We start from the raw sequence: 25498 nt of genomic DNA, 5'->3' as shown, positions 1-25498 counted from the left end.
CAGGAAACTGACACTTGGCCACCAGCCTTCCAGCTTCCCTTTTATGGAAGCTCAGGCTGTGGAGAGAGCGACACCTGGTGGTTCCACCTGTTACATATAGAAAGTGCTTCTAATCAAATTTAACAATACTTTATTGATCCCAATATATTCTCTCCGATCTCAAGCCATTAACAGAGCGATATGTTGCCAGTAATGATGTTCTTTACCATAAAAAGCTCCTGCTAGACCAGTGTGTACGTTTTTTTCTTCTTCTTCTTCTTTTGCTGCTTTCTTAGGTCTTTTGTAGTAGGTTTTATACAAAGCCTAATTTTTATTTTATTTTGTTGTATTCAGTTTCTCATTTAAACTATTGCCACATGCTTGTTTTGGAGGAGGGATTATTGCAAAAAAAAAAAAAAAAAAATTCAATTCAATGCAATCAATTCATCTTCCCTAGTAAGATAACGCTTTTATAAATTGTCGTTTGCTGAATTTGACTGTGCTGTACTATTACAACCATTAATTGGGTTCATTGCAATTGAATGTAGATGAAACTACATGATTTGATTGTTTTGGAACAGACAGATTTTGTCTGAAATGACAAAATCTTGCATTCCTTGCATTCTTTTCCTATGTAAATGTACATACAGTGCATCCAGAATGTCTTCACAGTTCTTCACTTTCTCTACATTTTGTTCTGAAAACAGTTTGATTGCAAAGTTTGTGAGTACGTACATTTTCCAAAATTGACCTTTCCTACAGTACTCGAGTGTTCTGACACTGATTTTTTTCATTTTCTGTAAACCATAATCATCAAAATTACAAGAAACAGGCTTGGAATATATACAATGTGAGGTGATTCTATACATTTCATGTTCTGAGATGACTGGCAATACATTTTGCAGTTTCACAAAATATTAACTTTTTAGATGTAACTTATCCTGGTTTAAATTCCTCACCCTGAAAAATAATAAGACTGTAAGTGGACTATAAGTCTTGCAAAGCTCCCACTTGTGTAGAACAAGCGTCAAAGGGAAGGCTAAAACAAACCTTTCTGACCCAAATCAACCTCTTTTTAGTTTAGCTAAAGGTTGCTGCCATTGCCACACAGATGCACGGTGAAAAAAAACAATGCAAACAGAACCATTTGTTTGTTCCTGTTATTGTCACAACCATCAATAATTCAATCTGACAGGACGAAACAGCAACTGCAGTAGCTTATGTTTGTGTTCCTGATTGTGGTTATTTTCATATTCGGTCAATTATATTTATACTTTTCTTTGTATTTATTCTTTGCTGGCTGCAAAACAAATATGCAAATAGATAATTGAATATCACATGTCATATGATGACTTATGTTAGGGCACACAGTCATCACATTGTGTGTCCTAACATTTACCATGTGGGACTACATGTGTTTTTAGTATTTGGAGAGAAGAGCATTTGTAAAATGAAGGGGGTGGTGGGAAAAAAAAAAGAGCAGAAGGGTGGTAACTTCTCTCCACCCATGTAAACTGAAAGAGGGAGGAGATTAGAAGTCAAATAGGAGAACAGGGGGGTGCTTCAAATGAAGCCAGAGAGAACAGAGAAATGTGTGTGAGAAAAACTTAATCCTCAACAAAGAAGAAACAAGAAAAAATTCCAAACTAACTCAAGAAAAAGTACAACTAACTCATGGCTTCAGGATCTTAACATTGACTAATCTAAGTAACTGTGGGAGTTGATAAGTTTTACCAGCTTGATACCCTGAATGAAACTTAAGACATCATCTGAAGACTCTGTTTCTCTCACAAAGAAAACGCACAACTTAAGTAAGTAGATATTTGTTTTTTCCCTAAGATTTGTCATGTTTTTGTATGTTGTAGACGTGATACTGATGGTGATAATGTAGATGTAGACTGAGCCGTAGCTGAATCTACCGGGTACAACAGACACGTGGCATTAAACTAAAGAGGCGGACATAACTTTTTAACTTCGCTTTCATCAAGGCGCTTCTTCATAAACCCGCGAAAATTAGCAAAAGACGTAAAAGACGCGGCGCGGACAGACGAGGAAGTTGAGAAGTGAAAACTATATCTAATAAAAGGGAATCCACGGATATGTCGGGAATGGTAGTAGAGTTCCTCCCATGCTTGAACGGTGTGTCCTTATTTCTTCCTTGTTGTAGTAAAACATTGTTTCCATCTGAGAGGAACTCCCTATGCTTATCGCACCCTTACTATAGTGACGAAAACGCACGTAACAACTTCTTATGTCTTACTTCTCCGCATTTTAAACCCTAACATCATTTTAGCATTAGTTTAATTGTCTCATCAGGATAAAGATACACACGTTGCCTTCACTGGCTCCCCCCACAGTCAGAATTTATCAAAGCAGATCCCTGTTCACTTTAAATTGCGAAATTAAATTATTTACAAATGTACTGTTTTGGTAATATATTTATTAATTTTGTTCAACATGTTGGTATCTATTTGTGAAATACCAAGGAAAAAAGATGCTGTCATTGTGGTCAACTTTGTAGCCTTGTAATTGTGGTCGTTTTGTACCCACATTAAGCCATGTGCTGTGGGATGTTTCATACCGTTTATATGATTTTTTTAAATGCATGGGAATTTGGTTTTATGAGTTTTATCAATATTTACCAGTAGGTGGTTGATTAGACTTGTTTTGGTTTGATTGGGGCATCACAGTTTATCACCTGGTCTATTTGAGAAATTGATCTTCAACAAATAGAAATGGGACGTACCACAAGGTTTTCAGAAATCAAAAATATAGTTATGGGAGATTAGAGCATTTTTAATATTGTTTTTAATTATTAATCTAAAAAGAAAGATAAACAGGTTGTATAAAGGTTTTAAGTATGGATGGATACAAAATGGTTTGGTTCTGGGAACAAAAATGCAGAAGAATTGTCCCCTTATCCAATCAGCTACCTGGCAGTGTTAACAAAGACTGATCAATTATTTAAATTACTTTGAAATAACACCACCCCCAGCATTGACCGTCAACATGTGACTGGGAAGGTGTGCAGACAAAAGTGAGCTTTTGTGTTTTTTTATTTAGATAGAAATATATATTTTTAGATGTTTTTAACTTTTGCCCATTTTTCCAATAAGGCTGTGAGATATTATGTTCACCACAGCAAATGATAATAGGATGTGAAAGCACGTTTTTTTTAATTAAAATACCTTTAAATTCTAAGTGAGACTTTTGTATTCTGATAAAAAAAATACGACATCAAACGATAAAGTGATGGGAATGGGTTTATGTAGCTGGAAATGAAATGGTTTGTTTACAGGTCCAAAATGGACTTAGTACAAAACGGCTTAATGTTGTTAGCCTGTACAACATGCAAAGGGTGTCTTGAAGCCACTTAAAACAATTCCGGTGACATTTCTCTCCAAATTTAGGTCAGTATGTTGACTTGCATCATTTTAAAAATAACATACTTACTGGAATGTGGTTTGGTTTTACAAAACTGTGTTTATCAAGAAGTGAACTCATTTTGTTTACATAAATTGCACATTAGTAGCTTTTATGCCTGTAGCGGAAGTTGTATTTGTAAATATTGATTATTGTCACTGCAGCTGGTTTCAGCTCAAAATGATGAAACCAGAAAACTAGGAACATTCTTGAAATTTTAAATATAAGTATTTAACTTAAAGATACTGGTTTTCTTAATGCTCTTATACAGGCGAGTCACTGGAAACTCGATATTTTGGGGGCGTTTCGTTGCTTGTTTTAAAACTCATAATTACTGTTTTAAACTCATAATTACTGTTTTACGCCAAGTCAGTGAACGCAGCATTGTCGCTTCCGCACCGGCCGCCCCTCGCAGTCAGTAACCGGACCCAGGCTGAGGTCACACCCGCGGAGAAGCAGCTGCCCTCCCGGCAGGGCGGCGTTAGAGGGTTGTCCCAGAGCGTGTGGTTTATTTTCTTGGAAACGTATAAGAATAAAGAGTTTGTCCTGCGGTTCTTTATGTCCTGCGGAGAATGATAAACACGGCGGGTCAGGAACAGCAATATTCCCCAGCATGGATAAAAAGGGCAGTGCTGGATGTGAGCGGGGGAAGAAACACTTAAAAAGAAAAGCTGGAGACAAGATGGATAAAACAGACATGGCAAAATTAAATACTGTCATTTATTTATGCATGTAATCAAACTTCATTACCCAATACGTCTCTTTATACTACAGCGCTGTATGACTTCAGCAGAAGCAAAATTGCATCATTCAGCTGGAGCTCAGGGATTTCAGGAAACATTTTCCAAATATGGGATTCCTTACTCAGGCTTCCTGCTCAGCCAGCACACTTTGCAGTTTTGTGTCAGGAGTCACAGCTGCCTACCAACTCTAACGACAAATTGCTTTCTTGTTTTACGTGTTGGCGAGTATTTGTTGTGTTGACCGCTCCACCTTATCACAACACAAAGGCTCTCATGTTCCCACAGCTGGTGTTCTTAAAATACAATGGAATGCAAAGGTATTAACGTCCCATGAACTTCAAACTTCAATGTTTTTATTTTTTCTTTGTACAGCAAAGTTATTTCTCATTCTTCTTTGTGAAATAACTCAAGCTCAGTCAGATTCCATAAACAAAATCACATGAATGTTACCTTTCAAATTGTGCCACAGTTCCTCAGTTGGATTGAGATCTGGACTTTGACTGGACCACTTTGACATGTGGTAATTCTTTGTTGTAAGCCATGCAGTTGTACTTCTGGCTGCACGTATATTATCCTGCGTTAAGACAATTCTCACCCCCAGTCTCAAGTCTTTTGCAGCCTTCCAGGATTGCTCTATATTTAGTGATGTACTACTTTGTGTTGGTTTATCACAAGTTTTCAGATTGAACATGATATAATCTTAAAAGCCTCTAGGAGTGTGAAAACTTGAAAACCTCTGCAGCTGCAGTAGTATCAGAGAGCAACAAACACGATGGAAATAATTCAGAAGAGCAGCAGACCCCAGATTGTCTCGGTCCACGTCCTCCTTTAACCTGAGCTCAGATACTTGATACACACACACACACACACACGGTTATTCTGATACCTTAAAATCATGGCTGCTGGCTATTGCCTTCAGAGAACTGGTTTCCAGTGTGTGTTGACGTGTTATGTTTATCTTGTGACCTTACAATCTCAACACAACTACCATTGTCAACTAAGACAGAAGCCTCTGGCTTCACTGACCGTCTTTCCTCAGTTCTACATACAGTTTGTCATATTGTACACGAATATAAAATAAGATGTAAATCTTGTTTTAAGTAACAAAATTGAACAAAAATGTGTGAGCTACACTATGATGGTTCTGAAGATATATAAAAAGCATAATTATGGTGTTTATTTTCACTGCCCTTTGTTCTGACTGCCATGTTTCTAGTTAAATTAGAAAACATGGAGCTCAGTTTGTGATTATGGAGGCTGCAGTTGAATTTGCTGCCACTGTCATTTCTTCTCTTACGATGGTCTAATTTCAGTTCAGGAACTGTTTTTTTTTTGTTTTTTTTCACCAGTGCTGGCCTGGTAGCTTGTCAAAGATTGAACGTTTTCCCAAACGTCTTTGCTGCAGTTGTATGACGGCTGCTGTGCTGTTTACACATCACATGATGTTTTGAAGGACAATTTACGCTCTGATGTTACTAATAACACACGAGTAGGACCATCTTCACGTGTGGTTGTTTTTTTCCATCATAGTTGTTATAAAGCAAATCACTGTTAAACATTTCAGGTCTGCCAGAGATCAATGTAGGACATTTATAATCATAGTATAATGACGTAACTCAAACTAAACAAGTCAACTTCCTGGGAATCCATATCACTGCTTTGCCATTTCATACTTTGGCAGTTTTTGTCTCTTTGTAGCTCAGTCTTTCCAGGTAAAATAGAAGTGAAATAGATAAATATCTACCCATCTATCTTACAGAAAGGTAGAAAATTATGCATTTGATTCCAGCGTCCTGTTGTGAATTTGACCAAGGTGTGTAGAGTTGGGAGGCACATCTATTTAATCTTCTAAAAATTACAGATGCATCAATTTGCCATTTTTTCCCTTAACCTGCTCTGATCTCTAATCACCAAGGCAACCACTGAAAATCATTTCTTCTCCTCTTTTAAATGCCTCAAAATTAACAAAACTGGATTCAAAACTCCTATCTCTTGTATCCAACAATCTGCAGCACATTTTTACTTTTTATGAGATAAAATATTTTGAAGAAATGAACCATTGGTCAAAATCAGAACTGGCAGCTCAAATCTGCTCCTATAGGAACAATGGAAACTGTGGCATAAGCCTGAACTCTACCCAAAACTGATACAGACATAAACCTGAATAATGGATCTATAATGATGGATCTATAATGAAGACAAATGCTGGTTTGAACCTTCGATATGACGAGCAGGGTTCACATTGAAGGTGATGGTGCTTGAAAACAACTAAAAACTCATTTATTCCCATATAAAGGCATTTTAGGTCTTTGAGACGAGAAACGCAAAAAGAGGAAAAGCTCCAAGTTCTTTAACATATTCATGACTTCATGCTGCATAAACCAGTTTAATTCAGCTGTAGTTTCATGCCCAGACCTTCACTTTCCACTCATTCAGTCTTACTTTCTGACTTCATTATCAGTCTCATTTATGGACTTACACGAGTGAGTGAATGAGAACGGTTTCACTCTGTCACCTCCGTGTTGGGGTTATGGGGAGTGTGTGACTGACCACTGCAGAGATTTTCATCACGGGGTGTCAGTTACAGGGAAATCCTCCGTTTTAAATGCTCCTTTCAGCAGACTGGCTGCTCGCTGGGCTGTGAGTAATCGCATTACACACATGCCTCGCAGGCACACGCAGAGACAAATCTGTCCCTTTAGAGCGTCTCAGTTTGTCCAGTACGACACATGTAAGAAATGGGCCCTCATTAAGAAGTGTTTCCTGTCAGAGGGCCTGACTGTCGCCCTCCTCCCACCGCCCGCCTTCTTTCCCCCCTTTTTGCAGCTTCACATAGTTGGTTATTTTTGGATCATTGTGTTTTATTTAGGCATTTTCCAGATGAGTGCTGTCAGATTTCTTTTAGCTCCACTGTCAGAGGTCAAAGTGTCCCTCGACCTGTCCAGAGGGTGTGTTCGTGTGTCTGTTCTTTAGAGGTGGTCACGACTGGCTTTTCTTTGTTTGGCTTGGCAGCACAGGCCCTTCTGTTCGAACACGGATCTGCAGTTACATAAAAGCCACCCATTTCGCGAACCAGTTTCATCCAAGAGAGATAAAACCAGGACTAAACTGTCCGTAAAAAAGGCCCATTCAGCTAAAACCTGAGGCTTTTAAGATGCGGCTCTGATTTGCACAATAAAAGATTAGTGTTTGTTGCTTCTTGTCCATGTGAATGAATGTAGCTGAGAGAATAATGAGGAGATTACTGTGTATAATGCGTGGCAAAGTAAGGGTTTACAAAACAGTAACACAATTTGGGCTCAAGCAAAAGGCAAATTAATAGATAAAAAATGCAGAAACATAAAATTTCCCAGTCTTGAACATGAAATCATATGAATGTGATTAATTTAGCCTTTCATTGATCTCCAGGGTCAAATGATAGGACAACAAACAACTTGTTTTCTGTGGCAGATTTATGGAAACAAGAGCAACTGGTGGCAATTTTATTTGTTTTTTAGTTTAAAATAGTTTGACAGGTAATTGATTTCATCTTAGAGACTTATGTAGATCTCAAACCTGCAACACAGTTTGAAGAAGATCTGTAATGAATGAAGTTTGAAGTTACACATATTTCCCTTCTAAAGGCTTTGTTAAACATCTGATTAATTTTATTTATTGTTTGCTTTTTTCCCCACAATCTTCTCTCTTCTGGGTTTCAGGGCATCAGCCATGGCGCCCTCTCTCGTTCAGGCCTACAGGAGGCGCTGGTGGATGGCGGTGACGGCGGTGATCGAAAACCTTCTGTGTTCGGCCGTGTTGTTGGGATGGGGCTCTCTTCTCATCATGCTGAAGAAGGAGGGCTTCTACTCTCACCTGTGCTCAGGTAAGAAGAGAAAAGCATTTTGTAGCTAAAGAACCATTCAGTTCTCTCAAACGTTCTTTATCTCGCTGAAAGAATAAGAATAAGTGTGTATTTTAGATGTTAGTGTGTGTCCACACCAAAAGAGGAGCACCAAAAGAAGGCTTGTCTTGAGACCTTTGCTTATTTTCTGTTCAGAGATGTTGCTCTGTCGCAGCTCTCTGATCAGCCTTTTACACTTTATCCCTCAGAAAACAGCTCCGTGGCCGCGTCTCCTGAAAACACCACCAAAGATGCACATGACTTGCTGTTCTGTGTGGAGCAGGAGGAGATGCTAAATCTTGGATTCACCATCGGCTCCTTCCTGCTCAGCGCCACGACCCTGCCATTAGGCATCCTGATGGACAAGTTCGGCCCACGTCCAATTCGGCTGGTCGGCAGGTAGGGTCATAAAATACACTGTGAACATCCGTCTGTGAAGCTGGAGTGAAAACACCACAACCAACCCAGGCTTGGTTCAGTAGCTTGTCAGAAAAGAGTCAAATTAGCCAAGAGCTGCTTCTGCCCAGTGAACTGGGTCAGTACTTTTACTGACGCAAGCTGAGCGCAGATTTTTGCAGTAGTCATCGTCACTTTTTCCGACTCAGGACATTTAACAGGAATCAGCGCTTGCCCTCATTTCCCAGCATGCATACGTAGGATTCTTGTGAAGCAGCATGTTTCTTCTTAACCTCCATTATTCCTGTACTACTGCTGTGTGGAGGGACAGCATTCCTAAAGAGGGATGTGTTTCATTGTATTTGTGAAGTGTGACAAGATGGAGCAGTTTTGTGTTTGTTTGCATGCAGGGAGGAGAAAGTGTGCAATAATCATTCATAACACTATAATACCTGCATGATATCTACATTGAGTTTCTGTCTGAACCTCAGCAACGATCTGGACATGAGCAAAGATCACTAGAGTCTGACTCTCGGACATTTACGATGGACATTTTACTTCCTGGGGAGTTTTCCACTGAGTAGCTCTGAGTGAGGGTTAAACCTTCGCTGTCCCTTCATTTTGTATGTCAAACACAAGAAAATGCAAATTCCCATTTTAACCAGAATGCCTTTATTAACTTCGGTCCTCACCATACAACCATTATTTATAATTTTATTTTATTTGAACTCCTTATCTAAATTTTAAATCCAACTGTTGTTTTTTAACCACACTTGTTTTTACCAGTTAAGAGCAAAACTAAGTTCATTTTGGTGAAAAGCCTGAAATCAGCTGCAAGTAGATTTCTTTACCTTTTGTATAAAATTAGTAAATTTACACTACATTAAAAAAAATTCAGAAAGAACATTAATGCAAGTCAGAGTGCCAAATTGTGTTTAATTAGCACCATATGTAAAAATAAAGTAAAAAAAAAAAACCCAGGGGCTGAAAGTGAGGCTGCTTTGTCAGAAAAATCCAGTTGAAACTTGAACAGTTAATTAGCCTATAAACATATTTGGGTTTAGGATCTGTGAAAATGCCAGGATGTATGTTTTTTCCCCTCTAGATCCTTTTTATATAGCTGGATTAGAAGGATTATTCTGTTTGCCAAAGTTTTTGTCATATCTGAGTTTAGTTGATGACCCAAATGACACCAGGACAGAAGGAGAGGAGACTTAATGGAAAACAGAGAAAACCTGGAGAGCAAGAGGAAACCACAAAATATCCACAGCGAGAACAGCAGCGAAATCCAGGAGAGAAGGAAAGAAACTGAGAGACTTAACTGTGATCTCTAGTGAATACAGATGGGTCTGTTGGGCAGAATAAAGGCCAGCTGTGAGGGGATAATGCAGAGGTCACTGGGGTCAACCTGAGGAAATGCAAGAAAATGGCTGATGGAGACAGAGGCCCAATTTCTATGCATCGAATTTCAGAGTCAAACTTCTTTTAAGTTTTGTTTGTTTTATGCAACATTTTTATATCAACTAAAGGCAACATAGTTGCTTCATTGTGCTAAAAAATTGCCTTATGTGCCTGGAAAATACACAATACCGCCCCTTTAAAACTAAGAAATAAACTCAATAATGAAAGCAAAAAGTGACAAATACAAAATAAAGCAAAACAAAAAAACCTGTCCCAAAGATTATGACAGTTTTTTTAGTTTGTGAAGTTTTTATTTAGTGCATTTTTTATGAATGAAACTTCTTCAGACACGCCTTTCAGTCAAATCAAACTCATGAGAAAATCCTTCCTCCTGCTTTCACTAGAAGATCCTTTAGCAGTGACTCATCTTACGGTATCTTCACAACGCTCTACTATGTGCTTGATTATTTTATTGTTTACACACGCCCTTCATGTTTCCTTGCAGTTCTTTATTTGCGCTGTCCTGCATCATCATGGCTGGTTCTGCTTACAACACTCACGGTGAGTACAAATAAGTTAGTCCTCTGCAGAACGTCACTCTAACCTCACAAGGATACATAAACCTGCAACATTCATTCAGTCAAATCCAATAAAATTTAATATACATTCCCATGAGTCTCGGCTGTCAGATTAAAAGTACAATTTTTTAAAATCACATCATGTCAACCCCTAGAAACTCTTGCATTTTATCTGCACATGCAGTTATTCCTGCACTTTTTTGTAGTTTTATTTGGACAAAATGTACCAGATGTTTCTCATCTCTGCAGCTCTGTCGGCGCTCATCTTCTTGGCTCTCTCACTGAACGGCTTCGGAGGAATCTGCTTGACCTTCACCTCCATCACGGTGAGAAACGACAACAACACGAATAAACGAGACAATAGAAGTAAAATACAGATAACGAAGGAAACATTTTCAAGATACAAACCACACACTGCTTTTTTTGGTGATTCTTTACCAAATGCAGTATTTGAGGAAATTTAATTTTAGCCTTCCTGGAAGCACGGAGATGGAAATGTGATGTTACTCTGCAATATCAATAATAGACATTGCCATCAATGGTTTTATCAATAGATCTATCAAGTTACAGGTTAATCAGGAAACTCCTAATATCTAGAACAAACGTAATCCTCTTAAAACTGGAAATAGAAATACTTGGCTTAGTAAATATTACGTCTTGCCATGAAGTTGGTTTGAATTTTTCCAAAAGTAACACACGATTCAAATGTACAAAAAACATCTAAACAAAAACAAGACTATGCTTCTTATCCAGCTTGAATCGAATTGAGGACAGAGGAGCTTCTGGACTCTGACTGTAGATTTTTGCATTGTTAATCTATAAAGTTTCTTTTTGATTTTACATGGAAGATTTCCTCTCTTATCAAGTCTAAAAGTGATGCATCGAGTGGTAGGTCTTTTAACAGTTTCACATTTATACAGCATGTCCTTCGTAAATAAATCTATTTCTGTTGACATTTGGTTAATTTTTAATTTATTTGTTAAGGATAAAAACACATAAGTACAGTAGGTTTCTGCTTTTGTCTTATGACTCCGAGTTGTATTTAATATCTAACGCAGGAATTTGTACCTGGAACAAATGAACAGGGATATTTTGTCAGCTGACAGCCTCGGCATTGTTTGGGTCAGCTGAGCGTGTTGCGACTGGGATCTGTTTATATCTCACCAGCATCAGGTTAATGTGTGTATGCATGTATGTATGTATGTATGCATGTATGACGTCTCAGCTGCCGCCAGCATCATTAGGGCTGTTTTGTCAGTGCAGCTGCCTCTTGTTTCCTGGCGTGTGTTTAGAGTCATGCTGTTTGAGGGTACATTGTGTTTACCCAAGGCAGCATCTGACCTCTCACTGATGGAAACTCTGTCACGCCTGTTTGGACCAATGATGGCCCACGGCTGCCCACACACCCTTCTGCATCCTCCTCCCTCTACCTAAAATACACAAGGACGCATTTTGTCATGCGGGCTTTGGAAAGCGAAGGGTCATGCTGATTAAGTAGGTGACATTATGCCACAGCCTCTATGTGGCGTCTGTAACGTGGCGGTGTGAAAACAACACCTGCTTCAGTTAAATAAACTTTATTTATGCCTCCAAGTAAAACACAGCTGGCCCTGCTCAAAAACAGCTGACGTGACGTAGTAGGAAACACTTAAAAGCAGTTTGTTTTGAGATGAGATTCAAAGCTTGCGTTAGCTAACAATTTCAAATTTCTTTACTTTTAACCTTGGGTTACGATTGTACTGGTGTTAGGATTTTCAGCACAAACTCCTTTGGATGAGAAAAGATTCATGAGTTGCATTTTTTTTTTTTTTTGGTGACTTTGTAAACAATATATCTTTAACTGAGGCTCAGTTCACAGCAGTTGTATGAAATAACTTTAAGATTAGGAAAGATAAACGTCTATGCGACTTTGAGAAATCAATGGCAGCTTTATGGAAGAAGTTGTCATATTTTCCCCTGTGGTGTGTGCGCTACAATCGCAGTCAGATTTTATTTGTTCTTCTTGGGCTAAACCTTAAAAGTCAAACACTAATGTCCAGATCTCGACTGCTAGGAATGAAAGAATTTTAGGAACAAAATGTAAAGGGGCAGTATCTATTTTCCAGGCAAAAATTGCCATTTTATGACATCTTACATAGCTTAAATTTTTGTTGAAGGATATTGTACTTTTATAAAAATCTGTGTTTTATTTCAATAGATTTCCAACAACTGAGAGTGAGCACAAAGTCTGAAAACATAATCTTCAGGAGCTCCTTCAGGTTGCAAAATTCAAACATATTTTGCTTTGTAATAAGTGGAATACGTGAATGGCACCAGACTTATTGTGACCTCTCTGACATTATAATACAGTTTATGTGAGCAGCTTCAAACAGGCCGGTAGAAAGCAGATTACCAAGTCCAGTTAGTGAAGCAGTTAATGTGCGGTATGACCGTACAGAAACTCTAGAAAAGCTGCATTTGAATGCACTTTGTGGTTGAACAGTCAAGGATTTTCAAGGCCTCTCTCAAGGTCAGACAGTGGCTATGCATGTAATCTGGTTCTGTAGAAACCTGGAAAGATTCCTGCAGCCCCAAAACATTTTCTATGAAATACTTACAACATAACCCTTCCTTTATTTTTACATGTTACCTGCTGCTGATAAAACAGAAAATATTTATGTGTAATGTGGCACAATTGTTTTTATCTATGCATTGGAAATGTGTCTGAAAATCTCAGCTTTAGACTTTGTAAAAGATGAATTTAGTAAAAAAAGTGTTAAAATTCACTTCAGGCAGTCATAACTGTTAAGGTTCGTGAATGAAAAACAGCCACAAGACAAGCTGCCAGACACCCCACCTAAATAAAAACAACAAAAAAAGTGTGAGCATAAGTGTTGGATAGTTACTGCATCTGGCAAACTGTCTTCCAGATGGCAACAAGTTACTTAACACCCAGCTGACGCAATAAGTAGCTTCTCATTTCTTAAGCAAATGTGGAAATACACACACTGACACATACTGTGGTCATGGAAAGGATGTCGGTCTGTTTAAGGAGGGTCAACGTATTGGTATCAAACAGAGAAAACGTCATAAGAGGTTGCAGAAACTACTAAAAATTGGGTTGAGGACTGTTCAACGCTTTATTAAAAACTGGAAGGAAAGTGTGGAAGAAATGTTTGGAAAAAAATCCTGAATGACTGTGATTGGCTGAGTCAAGGCTATGTGGTCTGCCGATAAATCAATTTGATCGATTCATTGAATCTGTTTAAGAAGATTTCATTTTTGGAAGTTTTTTTTTTTCACAAATGCACTCCTTGGGTTTCTGTACAGTTCAGTGACCTGGCATTTAGTTTTACAAAAACATTTCTGAGCTCATAATTATTTGAAACTTAATTTAGGTCAACTCCCCAGAGGGATGATTTAAATAAAAGCAAGTTGTTGAAAATACTTTCCCTGTTTTCAGAGACTCAGAGTAGCAGCACAGCGTCACATGAACAGCCCTGTCATTGTTTAACCTCGCACGTTCAATATACTGTACGTACTGTTCACTCTGTCCCATCGGTCACACACATACACACACTCAATTAATATTACACCTGCATTAATGTTAGAGTCGCCTCACACTTATGTCTGTCCTTGTCTGGCCTCTTGTCAGCATTTCTCTGGATGTATTGTGGCTCACAGAAGCTCCAAGCTGATGTTGCTTTGATGGAAGAACAGCAGCAGAAGGACAAAGACGCACACACTCGGATATCATGAAAAACCGGAGACGTCTGAGAGCTCTGAGTCAAAACTGTCCCTGTTTCTGCTTGGATCTCCAATCGTCAATTACCTACATTATGATACAACTTTTTAATAATAACCTTCAAGAATTACACATCAGTGTTATACCGCCTAACCGAGTTACAGGAATAAATGACCCACTTAAATTACTAGTAGGATTGCAAATTATAAACAACATGTAGTTGGAACATGTCAGATAACAAACTGAGACATTGTTAGTGTGCTCATGTTTTGGTATATTGAGGCTATTTGTTCTGGTGTGTCTATATTATACGTTTATTGAAGATGCATGAAAAAATGAATTACTTTACAAGGTAAAGAACATGCAGACAAAAATCAATTCTACTTTTAAATAACAGTGATAGAAATTGCAAATATTTATTCTCTGCAAATGCAAAAATTTGAAAACGGCATTTAAGATTAAATCTTTTGCAAAGTAGCGTTCCAGGGTTCGTACACAGCTCTAAAAAGAAGTAAAACATATGGAAAATGGGCATTTTTTTTCCTGTCTGGATAGTTAACATGGGAACGAAAACCAGTTACAGTAAATTCTGAATTTCAAAAAATAAATTAAAAAGAATATGTCTTAATCAAAAAGATTACAACCTAGCATAGCAGCTACATTAAGCAAAAACTTGGCCTCGAACATCTTTTCTCTTGTTTTAAAAGTTACATTTGAAAAAGTTGAGAATAAAAACACAAAATCTGTTTCAATCTCCTCGAAACAGCAACAAAAAAAGACATTAAAACATTATAATACCTAAATAGAATTTGACTATTTGGCGAGGTTTTGATTTTCTAATGAGTTTCGGTGAAGTTTCTGTTCTCATTCAATAGAAAAACCAGTAGCTGTAAAAATAGTTACTGGTTAAACTGTCTTCCTGTTTTCTGGGGTTTTCTTGTGAGTGATGCAGAGACAGTACAACAAAAGATGAACTGAAAACAGCATCTTACTTGATTCTGTTTGTTAGAAGTTGTGAAATAATACAATGAGAAGTAAAGCTTGAAAACCTGCTTTGCACCTTTTTCAGAGTTCCTTTAAGGATTAGTCATGTCTCTGTTTCAGCCTCTGGGTTACACACCTGTGATGGTTTCACAGATTATAGGAACACACGGTTGAATAGCAGCAATTCTCTTCCTATGGCGTAACAAACGCATAAAAGCAGTTCTGTTTGTTAGATTAGTTTTCCATTATCGATTGCCAGCTGTGAGCAAATCAGCTGCACCACATCAGCTCTCCAGGAAAAAGTGAATAAAATAAAATGGGGTTTAGAGCAGAAGTTGCTGCTGGATCTCCTGCTGGTGATGAATATGTGCTCAGTTGTTCCTTCCCGGGGTTATTGAAGCTGTTGGTGAAATTTGTTCAACACTCTGGGTCAAACATAAAGAAACTTTAAAAAGCTTTGACCCAAATCAAAACATTTGGCCTTGCTCTGGTTTATGCAAGTCCAGTGCAGCTGGATGTGACAGTTCAGCCAATCTGTGAAAGGTTAGCGAGGACATAAAGCGAGGGGAAAGAAGAAGCCGGAGCCACTCAGCTGTGGTTTAGTGTTTCCTGCTGAGGAGGTGCAGCTGTGGTTTAAAGAGAGATCAGTCAATCCTGAAGAAATGCTTCTCCCACTAACTTTTTTTAAAATATAATTTCTGCCAACTTCTCCGCATGTAATCTACTGTTCTTCCACGTCGCTAGAGCTGAAACACATCTCTGAACTCATTGATCTGTCATTTGGCACATTCTCGGTAATTAAAGTCCTAATTAAAGTCGGTGCCGGCTGGCAAGATCTTACAGAGTCCAGCTGAGTGGGCACAGCCGGAGCGGAGGCTGAAATGATCGGAGGCGACAAACAAGTGGCCTGAGCTCCTTTTCTCTGTGACTCTCTGACCCCTGGTTAACCACCCGCATGGCTCAGTCACCTGTTAACATGCAGGGCTTCGTCACGTCTGTTCTTACAGATGAAATGTGGCATTTTCCAAATTTTTGTCATGTCATAACCCCAAAGCCTTAGTGTATTTTACTGGGATCGCAGGTAGAGACAAACCTCACAAGACTTGTTGCTGTAACTGCAGCAAAAGACGGTTCAACAAATACCGAAACAGGACGGCTGAATGCAAATACATCCCAGACTTTTAGCATTTTACAACCCGCAATTATGTGCTATTTTGTGTTGATCCAATTCCTATATAGCAATGTTTTTCAATGCATTTTGAAGGAGAACGTGGATATGCTAAATAGGAACGAGGCCTTGCATTTTGTTCTGCCTGCGTTTCAAGACTCTTCTCTGTGAACCTTTTCACATTATCTCCTTGAACCTCTGTGGCCAGAAGAGTCCAGATCCACGGACCTAACGGCCATGAAGTTGTCAGGTTTCCCCCCCGCCCCCGATTCTGAGAAATCATAAATGAAGACGAGTGTTCTTCGAGATGTTTTTCCTCCTCTTCCTCAGACAGTCAGGCTCTCTCTACAGCGCTCTGAGGGAAACGTTTTTTCTCCTGTTTGCCTGCTAACCGCTTGCTGCGGGCTCTCAGAGTGACCTGATGCTCCCTGGTGCAACACAGACACATTAGCACGCCGGCTGCAAACTGTCACCATATTGCGACCTCGATGCAGCTTTCTCACAGACATTGAGAATAAAAATGTCAACATTCGCAGAAAAGCACACTTGACACCCACATACAGAATCCCTAGACAAAGCTTTTCGACATGTGGCTCTGAAGTTCCTGGAAGTCTGTTCCTGGTGGGCACATCTTCCTGTCTGAAGTCTCTCTGTATACTTATATAGAGTTTCTGTTTCACAAAATGACCAGATGAACATTATTTCCTTGTTATTCTTGGTAGAAACATAAAAATGCATTGAAATAACTATTTAAATCTGCATATTGACAACACAACCAACCCTAACAACTGTAATAAGTAACATAGCTTCGTCCATCTTGTCATCAACTCTAACCAGCTTCCCCGTCCCTGCTAATGAAAACCAAACCCACAACATGATGCTGCCACCACCATGCTTCACTGTGGGAATGCTGCATTTAATGCTTTTCATATAATAATAAATCGTTCATGTTTGCTTTTTCCTCTACATGGCTTGAAGGAAACTGCAAGCAGGACTTCTTGTTGCATTATTTCAACAATAACTTTCTTCATTGAAGGCCGGATTTGTGTAGTGCATGACCCACCTGAGCAGTGGAGCTCCCCCAGAGTGCCACAGGTCTCTTAACAGGTCTCTTAACCCAGCTTTGAACTTCTCCAGATTATTATTTCAAGGTGATTTAGTTAGGGGCATCAAAATAAAAGGGGCTGAGCTACTTCAGACCCTTAAACAGATATAAATGCATGTATAAACTGGAGGGTTTATATAAAGGCAAATCGGAACAATTTCCAATAACATGTTGCAATGGTGAAATCCTGCTCCCAGAAAAAAGGTTGTACAAAGTGCAAACTGTTTTTTTACTCAAACGATCCTGTGTTTGTCGATACATTAAAGGATGATGCAACATGGTGATATCTCACTTCCAGCTTTTGAGAAACTAGTCAAACAGGATATTTTCTGTGAAAATGTAACTAAAACAGCCAGTGTTGGTTTTAAAGTATCAATTCTGTTCAGTAATTATCTGATGTTTAATCTGACCACCTCAGGGTCTATGAGGCTGCTGAGCTTGGCAGAGTTGCCTTTTTTTTTTTTTTGAGGTTCAGATATAATAAGCCAGGGTTACAAATAGCTCTGCATGATCGGTTATTAGGAGTGATTAAACATGTGTTACAGTTCAAGCTGCTTGGTTTATATTTACAATGGATCACAGAGGATTACGGTTTCTAGCGGCAGAAAGTGCAACTCCCAACAAGCATCGCTTCACGGCAGCTGGATGCGTATCAAAAGGCGAGTAGCCAGCGAATAAGCCATGCATATTAGCTAGGTAGCTGTTGGTTAATGCACCTGTCCTTCTGGCCTCTTCTCTCCCAAATGAAAGTCAGACTCTGAGCTCTGAACATATCGGTGTCTCATAGATGCGCTACAGTGAGATCGGTGTGCAGGGAAAAAAAAAAAAAAAAAGGGGGGGCACTGACACGGCTCGGTGAACCCTGACACAGCTGAGGGATTAGGTGGCGCCGACAGCAGGTTAGGTAAAATAGTGGAGGACAACTACAATTCCTCACATGTGATTTTTATAATCACGATTGACCCATTTAAAACTGCAATCTAAGGGCATTTAGTGTGCTGCCAGCACAATGGATTGTTGTTAAATGTTATAATCTTCTTACTGCTGTGACTGGGCCGGCCTAATATATGATGTGTTGGTACCTGCCACCATGTGGTTTGGTATGTTTCAGGCAGCCGTTCACAGTGGGTCAAACGGTGTGCTGAAAGGTCGGCAGGACTTTAGTCCCAAATCCTTTAAAACAGCAAAGCTTTGTTCGTCTGAAACTGTGAGGCTGTCATGAAATTAGAAAGTAATAAATTCCTCTGCAGGAGGAGAAAACTTTATGTGTAGAAAGTTTGGAGGACACAGCTTTGGAGTTTTTCCCCGGCAGTTCTTAAAGCTGATTCATTCTGCCCCCTGGTGGTGGGGAAAAAAGTAAACAGCTTTAACATGTTTAATATTAGCTTAATAAGTATTACAAATAACCGTGTGTGTGTGTTTTGTGCCTGCAGCTGCCCAACATGTTTGGTTCTCTGAGCTCCACCATCATGTCGCTGATGATCGGCTCCTACGCCTCCTCTGCCGTCACTTTCCCCGGCGTCAAGGTAAATTATAAAATTTAACACAGCTCTAGTTTTTCCCTGTGTCTTCCTGCTGCAGGTTAAAGGTGACTCAGTGTGACTGTAAGTGTGTGCATGCATAAGACCTGAACAGTACATTTAGACATTGTTCCTACTGTCTAAAACTACTTTCTTGTCCAATCAAAAGTGGACAGAATTGGACAGAAAAGGTCTGGAAAAAGCTAATAAAATGTATTATTCAGATATATTTTGAGGCTTTATTCTGATCCCTTTTGTCTAAAAGCTGTCCTTTATGTTCTATCTCTCCTTTTTTCCGTTTTTCCTTTGTGTCCTACTTTCTTTTTCTACTGTTTTCCTTCCTTTTCGGAATCTGTCCTATTTTTCTTTCTTTTACATTTCCATCCTTTCCTTCCTTCTGTGTTTTTTTTTCCCCTTCCTTCTTCATTTCTTTTCGGCTTTTTGTTACACACACACATTTAAAGTCCCCTACAGGATGTGAATTTCAGTATTTTACATGCTGGAAAGCTTAGTCTGGATAAGTTTGGATGTTTTATTTACAAAATTTGCAGGAACCTTGTTGAAACTGCATTAGATTTCTTTGTAATTTGCTTTAAAGGATCCAGATGTTCTGTATTCCTCTACAGTGGTCTGGATGAAAAGCTATCCAGGGTTCCTGAAGATCTTTCAGTTTCAAATTTTCTTTGAAGCCCTTGAGGGTTTACAGAACAATGTTTGTTTGTTGTACAATATTGCTGAAAAGTATTAAAAAGGACGTCTGTCTCCAATTACTACAGTGACTTCAGAACTTTGCTGCATGCACTAAAAAACTCAATCAGCAACTCTAATTTTTTTTTGCATCAATCATTTCTCGTCTCCGTAGCTGATCTACGATGCAGGCTTGAAATTCCATGTGATCATGTGGTCGTGGGCGGTTCTCGCCGGGCTCGTTTTTGTTAACTGCTTCTGGAACTGGCCCTCGGACGGCTTCCCAACTCCAGACGAGGTCGACTACAGGTCAGTGTGACACCCGCCCGTCTGCTGCAAACGTTACCAGTGGGTTTTAGTCCAGCAAGTGGGATCTAAAGCTGTTTTGTACTCAACAGTAAGATTCTCACGACGCAAGAGGTTCCTTCATCTGAGCAGAAGGCTGCCGGGGAGAGACTGAACCAGAAAAACGGAGATGTCCGACATTCCCAGGAGAAGCTTCCCAACGGACCCGACACTGCACCAAGTGAGTTAGCAAACCGCTCATGTTAGAGGGAAAAAAAAATAAGACGATTCTCAATTATGTTTATGTACTGATCAAGTTGTTTATAAGACAATGTTGGGGTGATGGAGACGTAAAACCACTGACTCCCTGTATGACGAAAATATATTTACAAGATGAATCTAATTTAATGAATTCTAACAAACATAAGATAAACTTAGTTACTCAAATAAGATTGTTTTTAACTGTTGGAACATCATCTTAGAAAGTTTCCTTCAGAGTGTTTGAATTTGACAATGTAGAAGGTGAAACCACCCTGAAGGCTTTATAACCAAAGTGTTACATTTCTTTAAGTTACATTACGTCACATAGCACCGAGAGCAATATGGCTGAAGTGTTGGGCCAACGGCAATATTTTTACTCATTTTTTTACGACTCATTGATAATTCAGCTCATAATAAACTTTTCCAGGAAACCAGTCTTGAGTCTGTCACTGTAAAATTAAAGCAAAAAGGATTAAAAAGCTTTAATTTGTTAGGAAAAACTCAGATTTGTGAGGTTCACAACTGATCACTTTTCATACGATTCAAATCTGCATCATGAAGCCTTACCCTTTTGGTAAAGGACACATTTTTAATTTAAACCTAATAAAAGATTCTATAAATTTGAGTAGAGGTTGTCTAAATTATTGCCTTTTTCATCTTTACTGTAACCTCTTAAACTTCAGGTTCATTAACAGCGTTGAAAACTACCTCACCAAAGGTTTCTCCTCCTCCCTAAGACGCTGTTCCCTTCCGGCGGTCCGTGTTCTCCCCCATCTTCCTGTGGAGTTTGGTCACAATGGGGATGACCCAGCTGAGGATCATCTTCTTCATGGGAGCAATGAATAAGATGCTGGAGTTCATGGTGACCCGGGGTGTAGAACACCGTGAGTGCCCAATGAGCTTTAACCTCTAGCATTTTGTTTTCTATTATTGTTTTATCACTATTGTAAAATTTGTTGTTTTTTTTATACTTTAGCACCCAATGACCTTGTGCTTGAGGCTGAAAACACAGGTGAGTTTTGTTGTATTATGGCATAAACCTTTAAAAATGACCTTTTCTCCTCATTTTACTGTTTTCCTCTTGATCTTTCAGTGGGTTTCTACGCCTCCATCTTCGGCACGCTGCAGCTGCTGTGTCTGGTGACGTGTCCTCTGATTGGTTACATCATGGACTGGAAGATGAAGGAGTGTGAAGAGGAGAAGTGTGACTCTACAGGGATAGTGAAGAGGTACGTCCAGTAAAAAAAATAACAACAGACGTGAGTTGTTTGGGATTTTATTTCTCAGCTTCAGGCTTCCTTGGACCGCATGTAAGGATGGAAACAGGAAGTTCTTATAGATGGAGGGCGGGTTTAACACCACAACTGTCATGCAGGTTAAAAAAATATGTCCTGTCTCTCCTTCAGAGCCAAAAGAGACCGTAAGATCCAGAAAGTGACCAACGCTATGAGAGCCTTCATCCTCACCAACATCCTTCTGATCATTTTTGGAATCTGTAACCTCGTGGATAATCTGCCTCTACAGGTAAACACACCGCATTACACATTAACGATAAAATACCATCAGAATAAAACGCTTACAAGCTGCCTCTTTTCTGCTGCAGATTTTGACGTTCATCCTCCACACTATGGTCCGAGGATTCATCCACTCCTGCTGCGGCGGCCTCTACGCTGCTGTGTGAGTCCTGCAGCCCCAGCAACACGACAGGCACAGGATGCATTCATTACCGTAGGCGAGGAACGTTTGGCAAGATTCCTCTTTAAACCACAGAGCAAACAATGTAGCGGTGCCATGTTTGTGTCTACGAGGTAGAAAACACTACAATATTCACAGTATTAAAGTCCAAGCAGATTGTTTTCCGGCTCATTTAGAGTTATCTCCCGACACCAAATAAACACCAAAATAAAACAGAGCTTTACAGTGTGATAAAAGCAACCAGATGTTTCAGCAAAACCAGAGCAGGTCAAATTCCCTACAGCAAGATGACATGTGCTCACTGGAGACATGGAAACAAGCCATCTCTGGCAGTAATTAACACCTTTAATATATATGTTGCGTCATCAAAAAGAAGAAGTTAACATGAAACATAGCAGTTAGATAAGTTACTCTGCATTGATGTTCATCCTGATGATCCTGGAGTTTATTTCAATGCCGTGCTAAACCACCTATTATTTTTCTTCAACAGCTACCCGTCCAACCACTTCGGTACACTGACAGGCCTCCAGTCCATGATCAGCGCAGTGGTCGCTCTGCTGCAGCAGCCGCTCTTCATCGTCATGGTGTCGCATCTTCATGGGAACGGCTACTGGGTGAGGGAGCGCTACCTTATTTTCTTTTTGTGACGATGAATCAGAGTCATACATGATTTATAGCAAAAAAGATAAATAAATAAAGAGCCGTCAGTACATAAAGTAGGACATTTGGCTCTGTTAGAATTTCATTTTGGACCACTAGCTTTTAATTTTTATTTTATTTTATCTTTAAAGACAGACTAACTCAAAGTGCAAAAACATAAAATAAAATATTGTATTTTTACAGCAGCCTTTGGGAAGCAGACATTTTTCTGTTTTTTTTTTTTGTTTTTTTTCAATCTGACACTTAAGAAAAATCAATGATGCATTAGTTGGGTGAATAATATTGTAATCCACTTTAAAGGATTAGAAACCAAATAAATATTTTTGGCTAAAGTAGATCTGAAAGACGAAGACGTCTATATTGGGAATAATTCTGTTTTTTCTGCATGTTTTGGGAATTAGACATATTTTGTCCTTAGCAACAAATCCATTAGGACAGGGGGCGTCTGAGTCCAGTTCTAGAGAGCTACTATCCTGCAACTTTTATAGATGTTTCCCCAGAATAAATAGCCTAAATCTAGTTCTGCAGAGGCGTTGGACAAGTGATTTAGGGGCATCTAAAAACTCCAGGACATCAACCTTGTGGTGTAGCTTCTCATCTGTCCCCCACCGCCTGTGTTTCAGATAAACCTGGGCCTTCTGATTTTCTCGTTCACTGGCTTCCTGCTGCCAGGCTACTTGTTTTTCCACCGCAAAAACCTGCTGAGGGAACAGAAGGCCAGAGACAACCAACTTGCCTTTCAGGAGACGGAAGCTCTCAAGTCCACCGAAGCCAACGGCTTCAACAAGCCTCACAGCAACGGCAACGCTTTGACAGACGCTTAGACAAAATCATGGGTCATTTTAAGCATGTGGCTGCAGAATAAACACCGGATTTTTTTTTTTCTCATTGAGAAAAAAAAGTGTTTCACCGATATGCAGTTGAAACCAGAAGCTAACATACACTAAATAAAAAAGAGACATACACACTTTTTCCTCACTGCCTGAAGTTAAATGAGACAAAAATCCTTGTTTTCGGTCAGTTAGAATCACCTAAATGACAGATTTATTATGAATGTCTCCAAAATTAGAGTTTAAATATAGAATAATTACTATATTTTTAAACAATAATGAAAAGCCCAGACGATGATGTCATGGCTTGGGAAACATCTGATAGGCTGTCTGACATATTTAAGTGGATGTACTTTAAGGTTTCACACTGCTTTCTTGTTGACATGATGAGAAAGTTAAAAGGAATATCTGATATATTATTTCTTTAATTATTGTGACATTTAGCATATAGATATAATGGTAATCAAGACTTACCTAAAACAAGAGACATCTGATCTGATTTAACTTTAAGCATTCTTGTATTCAGTGGATATAAACTTCTGGTTTCAACAGTATTATTTTTCTTTTTTTTAGTCATTGCTAGTGCTTGTTTTACCTGCTACAAACAAGATCATGTAGCTTTTGTTTGTTTGTTACGAGTCAGGATTTCTTGTTATTTGGAGAGACGTGTCATCAGCTTTTGTTGCTTTTATTTATTTGGATTTAGATCCAAGAGCCAAATCAGTTTTCATCTTAAGCCATAAACCTAAAGATCAAGCGGAGGCATGGACAAACTGTGGATATCACCGTACTTGAAGTAGTTTCCCGACAATCGGTACTAACCTGCGAACACCAAAGACACAACGAGGTTTTTCAGACAGTTACATAATCTGATCAGTATTGTTTTTGTATCATGCAGAATGCTATTTGTGCTTTTTCTACTGTATTCCCAAAGTAAGAAGAATCCAAGCGAATCAGGAAAACATAGAGCATGCACCTGCCAAAGTCAAGAAGACTTATGAGGCATATGAAGATGTTTTTGAGAATTATATCTGAGCCCTTCTGATAATTTGAACACAAAAATGGCTGGATGTTTCGATACCACATCTACCTCCTCCTGTTTTGTCCCATTGTCCACAGGATGATGAACTCTTTCGATTATCTGATTTTTCTTCAGGTAAAGACTAAAAACATTTGTAAATTCCATTTTTACCTTTGGTCATCCACTTGTTTCACTGATAATGCTACAACCCAAACATTTCTGTAATTTTTATATATATATATAGGAACAATTTTGTATAGGAAAATGTGACTGACAGGGGTGGTTCTTGCACACAGTGTGTCTGAACAGTTTTAACACACTTTGTATTGCTTTATGCACAGAAATGAACTAGTGTGTATATAATATGAGTATGCAAGTGTGGTTTTTATACGTTAGTTGCAGTAGCAATAAAAAGGGAAATCTATTTTGTAGAGGGCTTACAATAAAAGTAGATCAGATGATTCTAGGTCTATACAGCTTTTATTTCTATGGTCTTGCATTGACTTAGAAAAAATATATACTTTTGTAAATACAACTGTGGTGTGGCTTGTTACTTTTATAAAGTTTTCAGCTTGTTTAACTACAAATATTGGAGTGTATAGCATAGGAACATAAGGACAACCTGCTGTGGCTTTAGTCTGTTTCCTTGATGTGCTTTCTCATCTGATTTTAAAATAAAAACTGTTTGAGCAGATAGTTTTCCCTTTGTGTCAGCAGCAGAAAAGTAACGATCCTAAATGTAAACAAAGTGTATATCTATGTTTACATCACACAGATTTAAGTTTTTGCCACTTTTTATTTCTGATGCATGGTTTGTTTTTTTCTCTGTAGAAGGAAGTAGCTTTGCTTTATTATTTTTTTTTCTTTTTGCCGTCATCTTGCCTTTCAATAGAAGAGGTATTTCTAAGAACATTTCTGCCGAACGGCTTTCCCTGTAAACCAAAGCCATTTTCCATAAATTTACAGTTTTACCTCATGAGAACAGACTGAATTACTTTCATTATTCCAGCAGTAAGTATAAGTTACATGTGGTCTTTTCAGCTGTGAGCTACAAGCAAAAACATTTGCTTAAACCATATTTAAAGACTTTACAGCAGTCCCTCTGTACCGTTAAGTTTTTTGTTTTACAGAATTCATGTAGGTTATGGGGCTTTATTT

General features: G+C 38.8%; 1 protein-coding gene across 1 annotated transcript; it reads left to right on the top strand.

The window, feature by feature from the left end:
* The first annotated feature begins 1501 nt into the window (after window positions 1–1501).
* slc43a1a (solute carrier family 43 member 1a) lies at window positions 1502–25317 on the top strand. Its single transcript, XM_015015775.1, has 15 exons — window positions 1502–1790; window positions 7844–8007; window positions 8235–8424; window positions 10328–10383; window positions 10650–10726; window positions 18815–18907; window positions 19764–19897; window positions 19987–20114; window positions 20872–21018; window positions 21111–21146; window positions 21228–21363; window positions 21541–21658; window positions 21738–21811; window positions 22320–22443; window positions 23113–25317. Exons 2-15 carry the CDS (start codon window positions 7854–7856, stop codon window positions 23311–23313), a joined length of 1668 nt encoding a protein of 555 aa, XP_014871261.1. The 5' UTR covers window positions 1502–1790; window positions 7844–7853; the 3' UTR covers window positions 23314–25317.
* The last annotated feature ends 181 nt before the right edge of the window (window positions 25318–25498 follow it).

Source organism: Poecilia latipinna, unplaced genomic scaffold, assembly GCF_001443285.1.
Source record: "Poecilia latipinna isolate Pla-1442-1.1 unplaced genomic scaffold, P_latipinna-1.0 Scaffold1951, whole genome shotgun sequence".
NCBI lineage: Eukaryota > Metazoa > Chordata > Actinopteri > Cyprinodontiformes > Poeciliidae > Poecilia > Poecilia latipinna.
The sequence above is the reverse complement of the archived record's forward strand: the minus strand, read 5'-3'. Positions and strand labels throughout refer to the sequence as shown.

What these genes read in the sequence shown, in the direction of transcription:
- slc43a1a (XM_015015775.1), top strand. Translation starts at nt 7,854, where the DNA reads ATGGCGCCCTCTCTCGTTCAGGCCTACAGGAGGCGCTGGTGGATGGCG. An exon ending in GACCCGGGGTGTAGAACACC is followed by an intron (nt 21,019 to 21,110) that starts GTGAGTGCCCAA and finishes TTTATACTTTAG; the next exon opens with CACCCAATGACCTTGTGCTT. An exon ending in TTCATGGGAACGGCTACTGG is followed by an intron (nt 22,444 to 23,112) that starts GTGAGGGAGCGC and finishes CCTGTGTTTCAG; the next exon opens with ATAAACCTGGGCCTTCTGAT.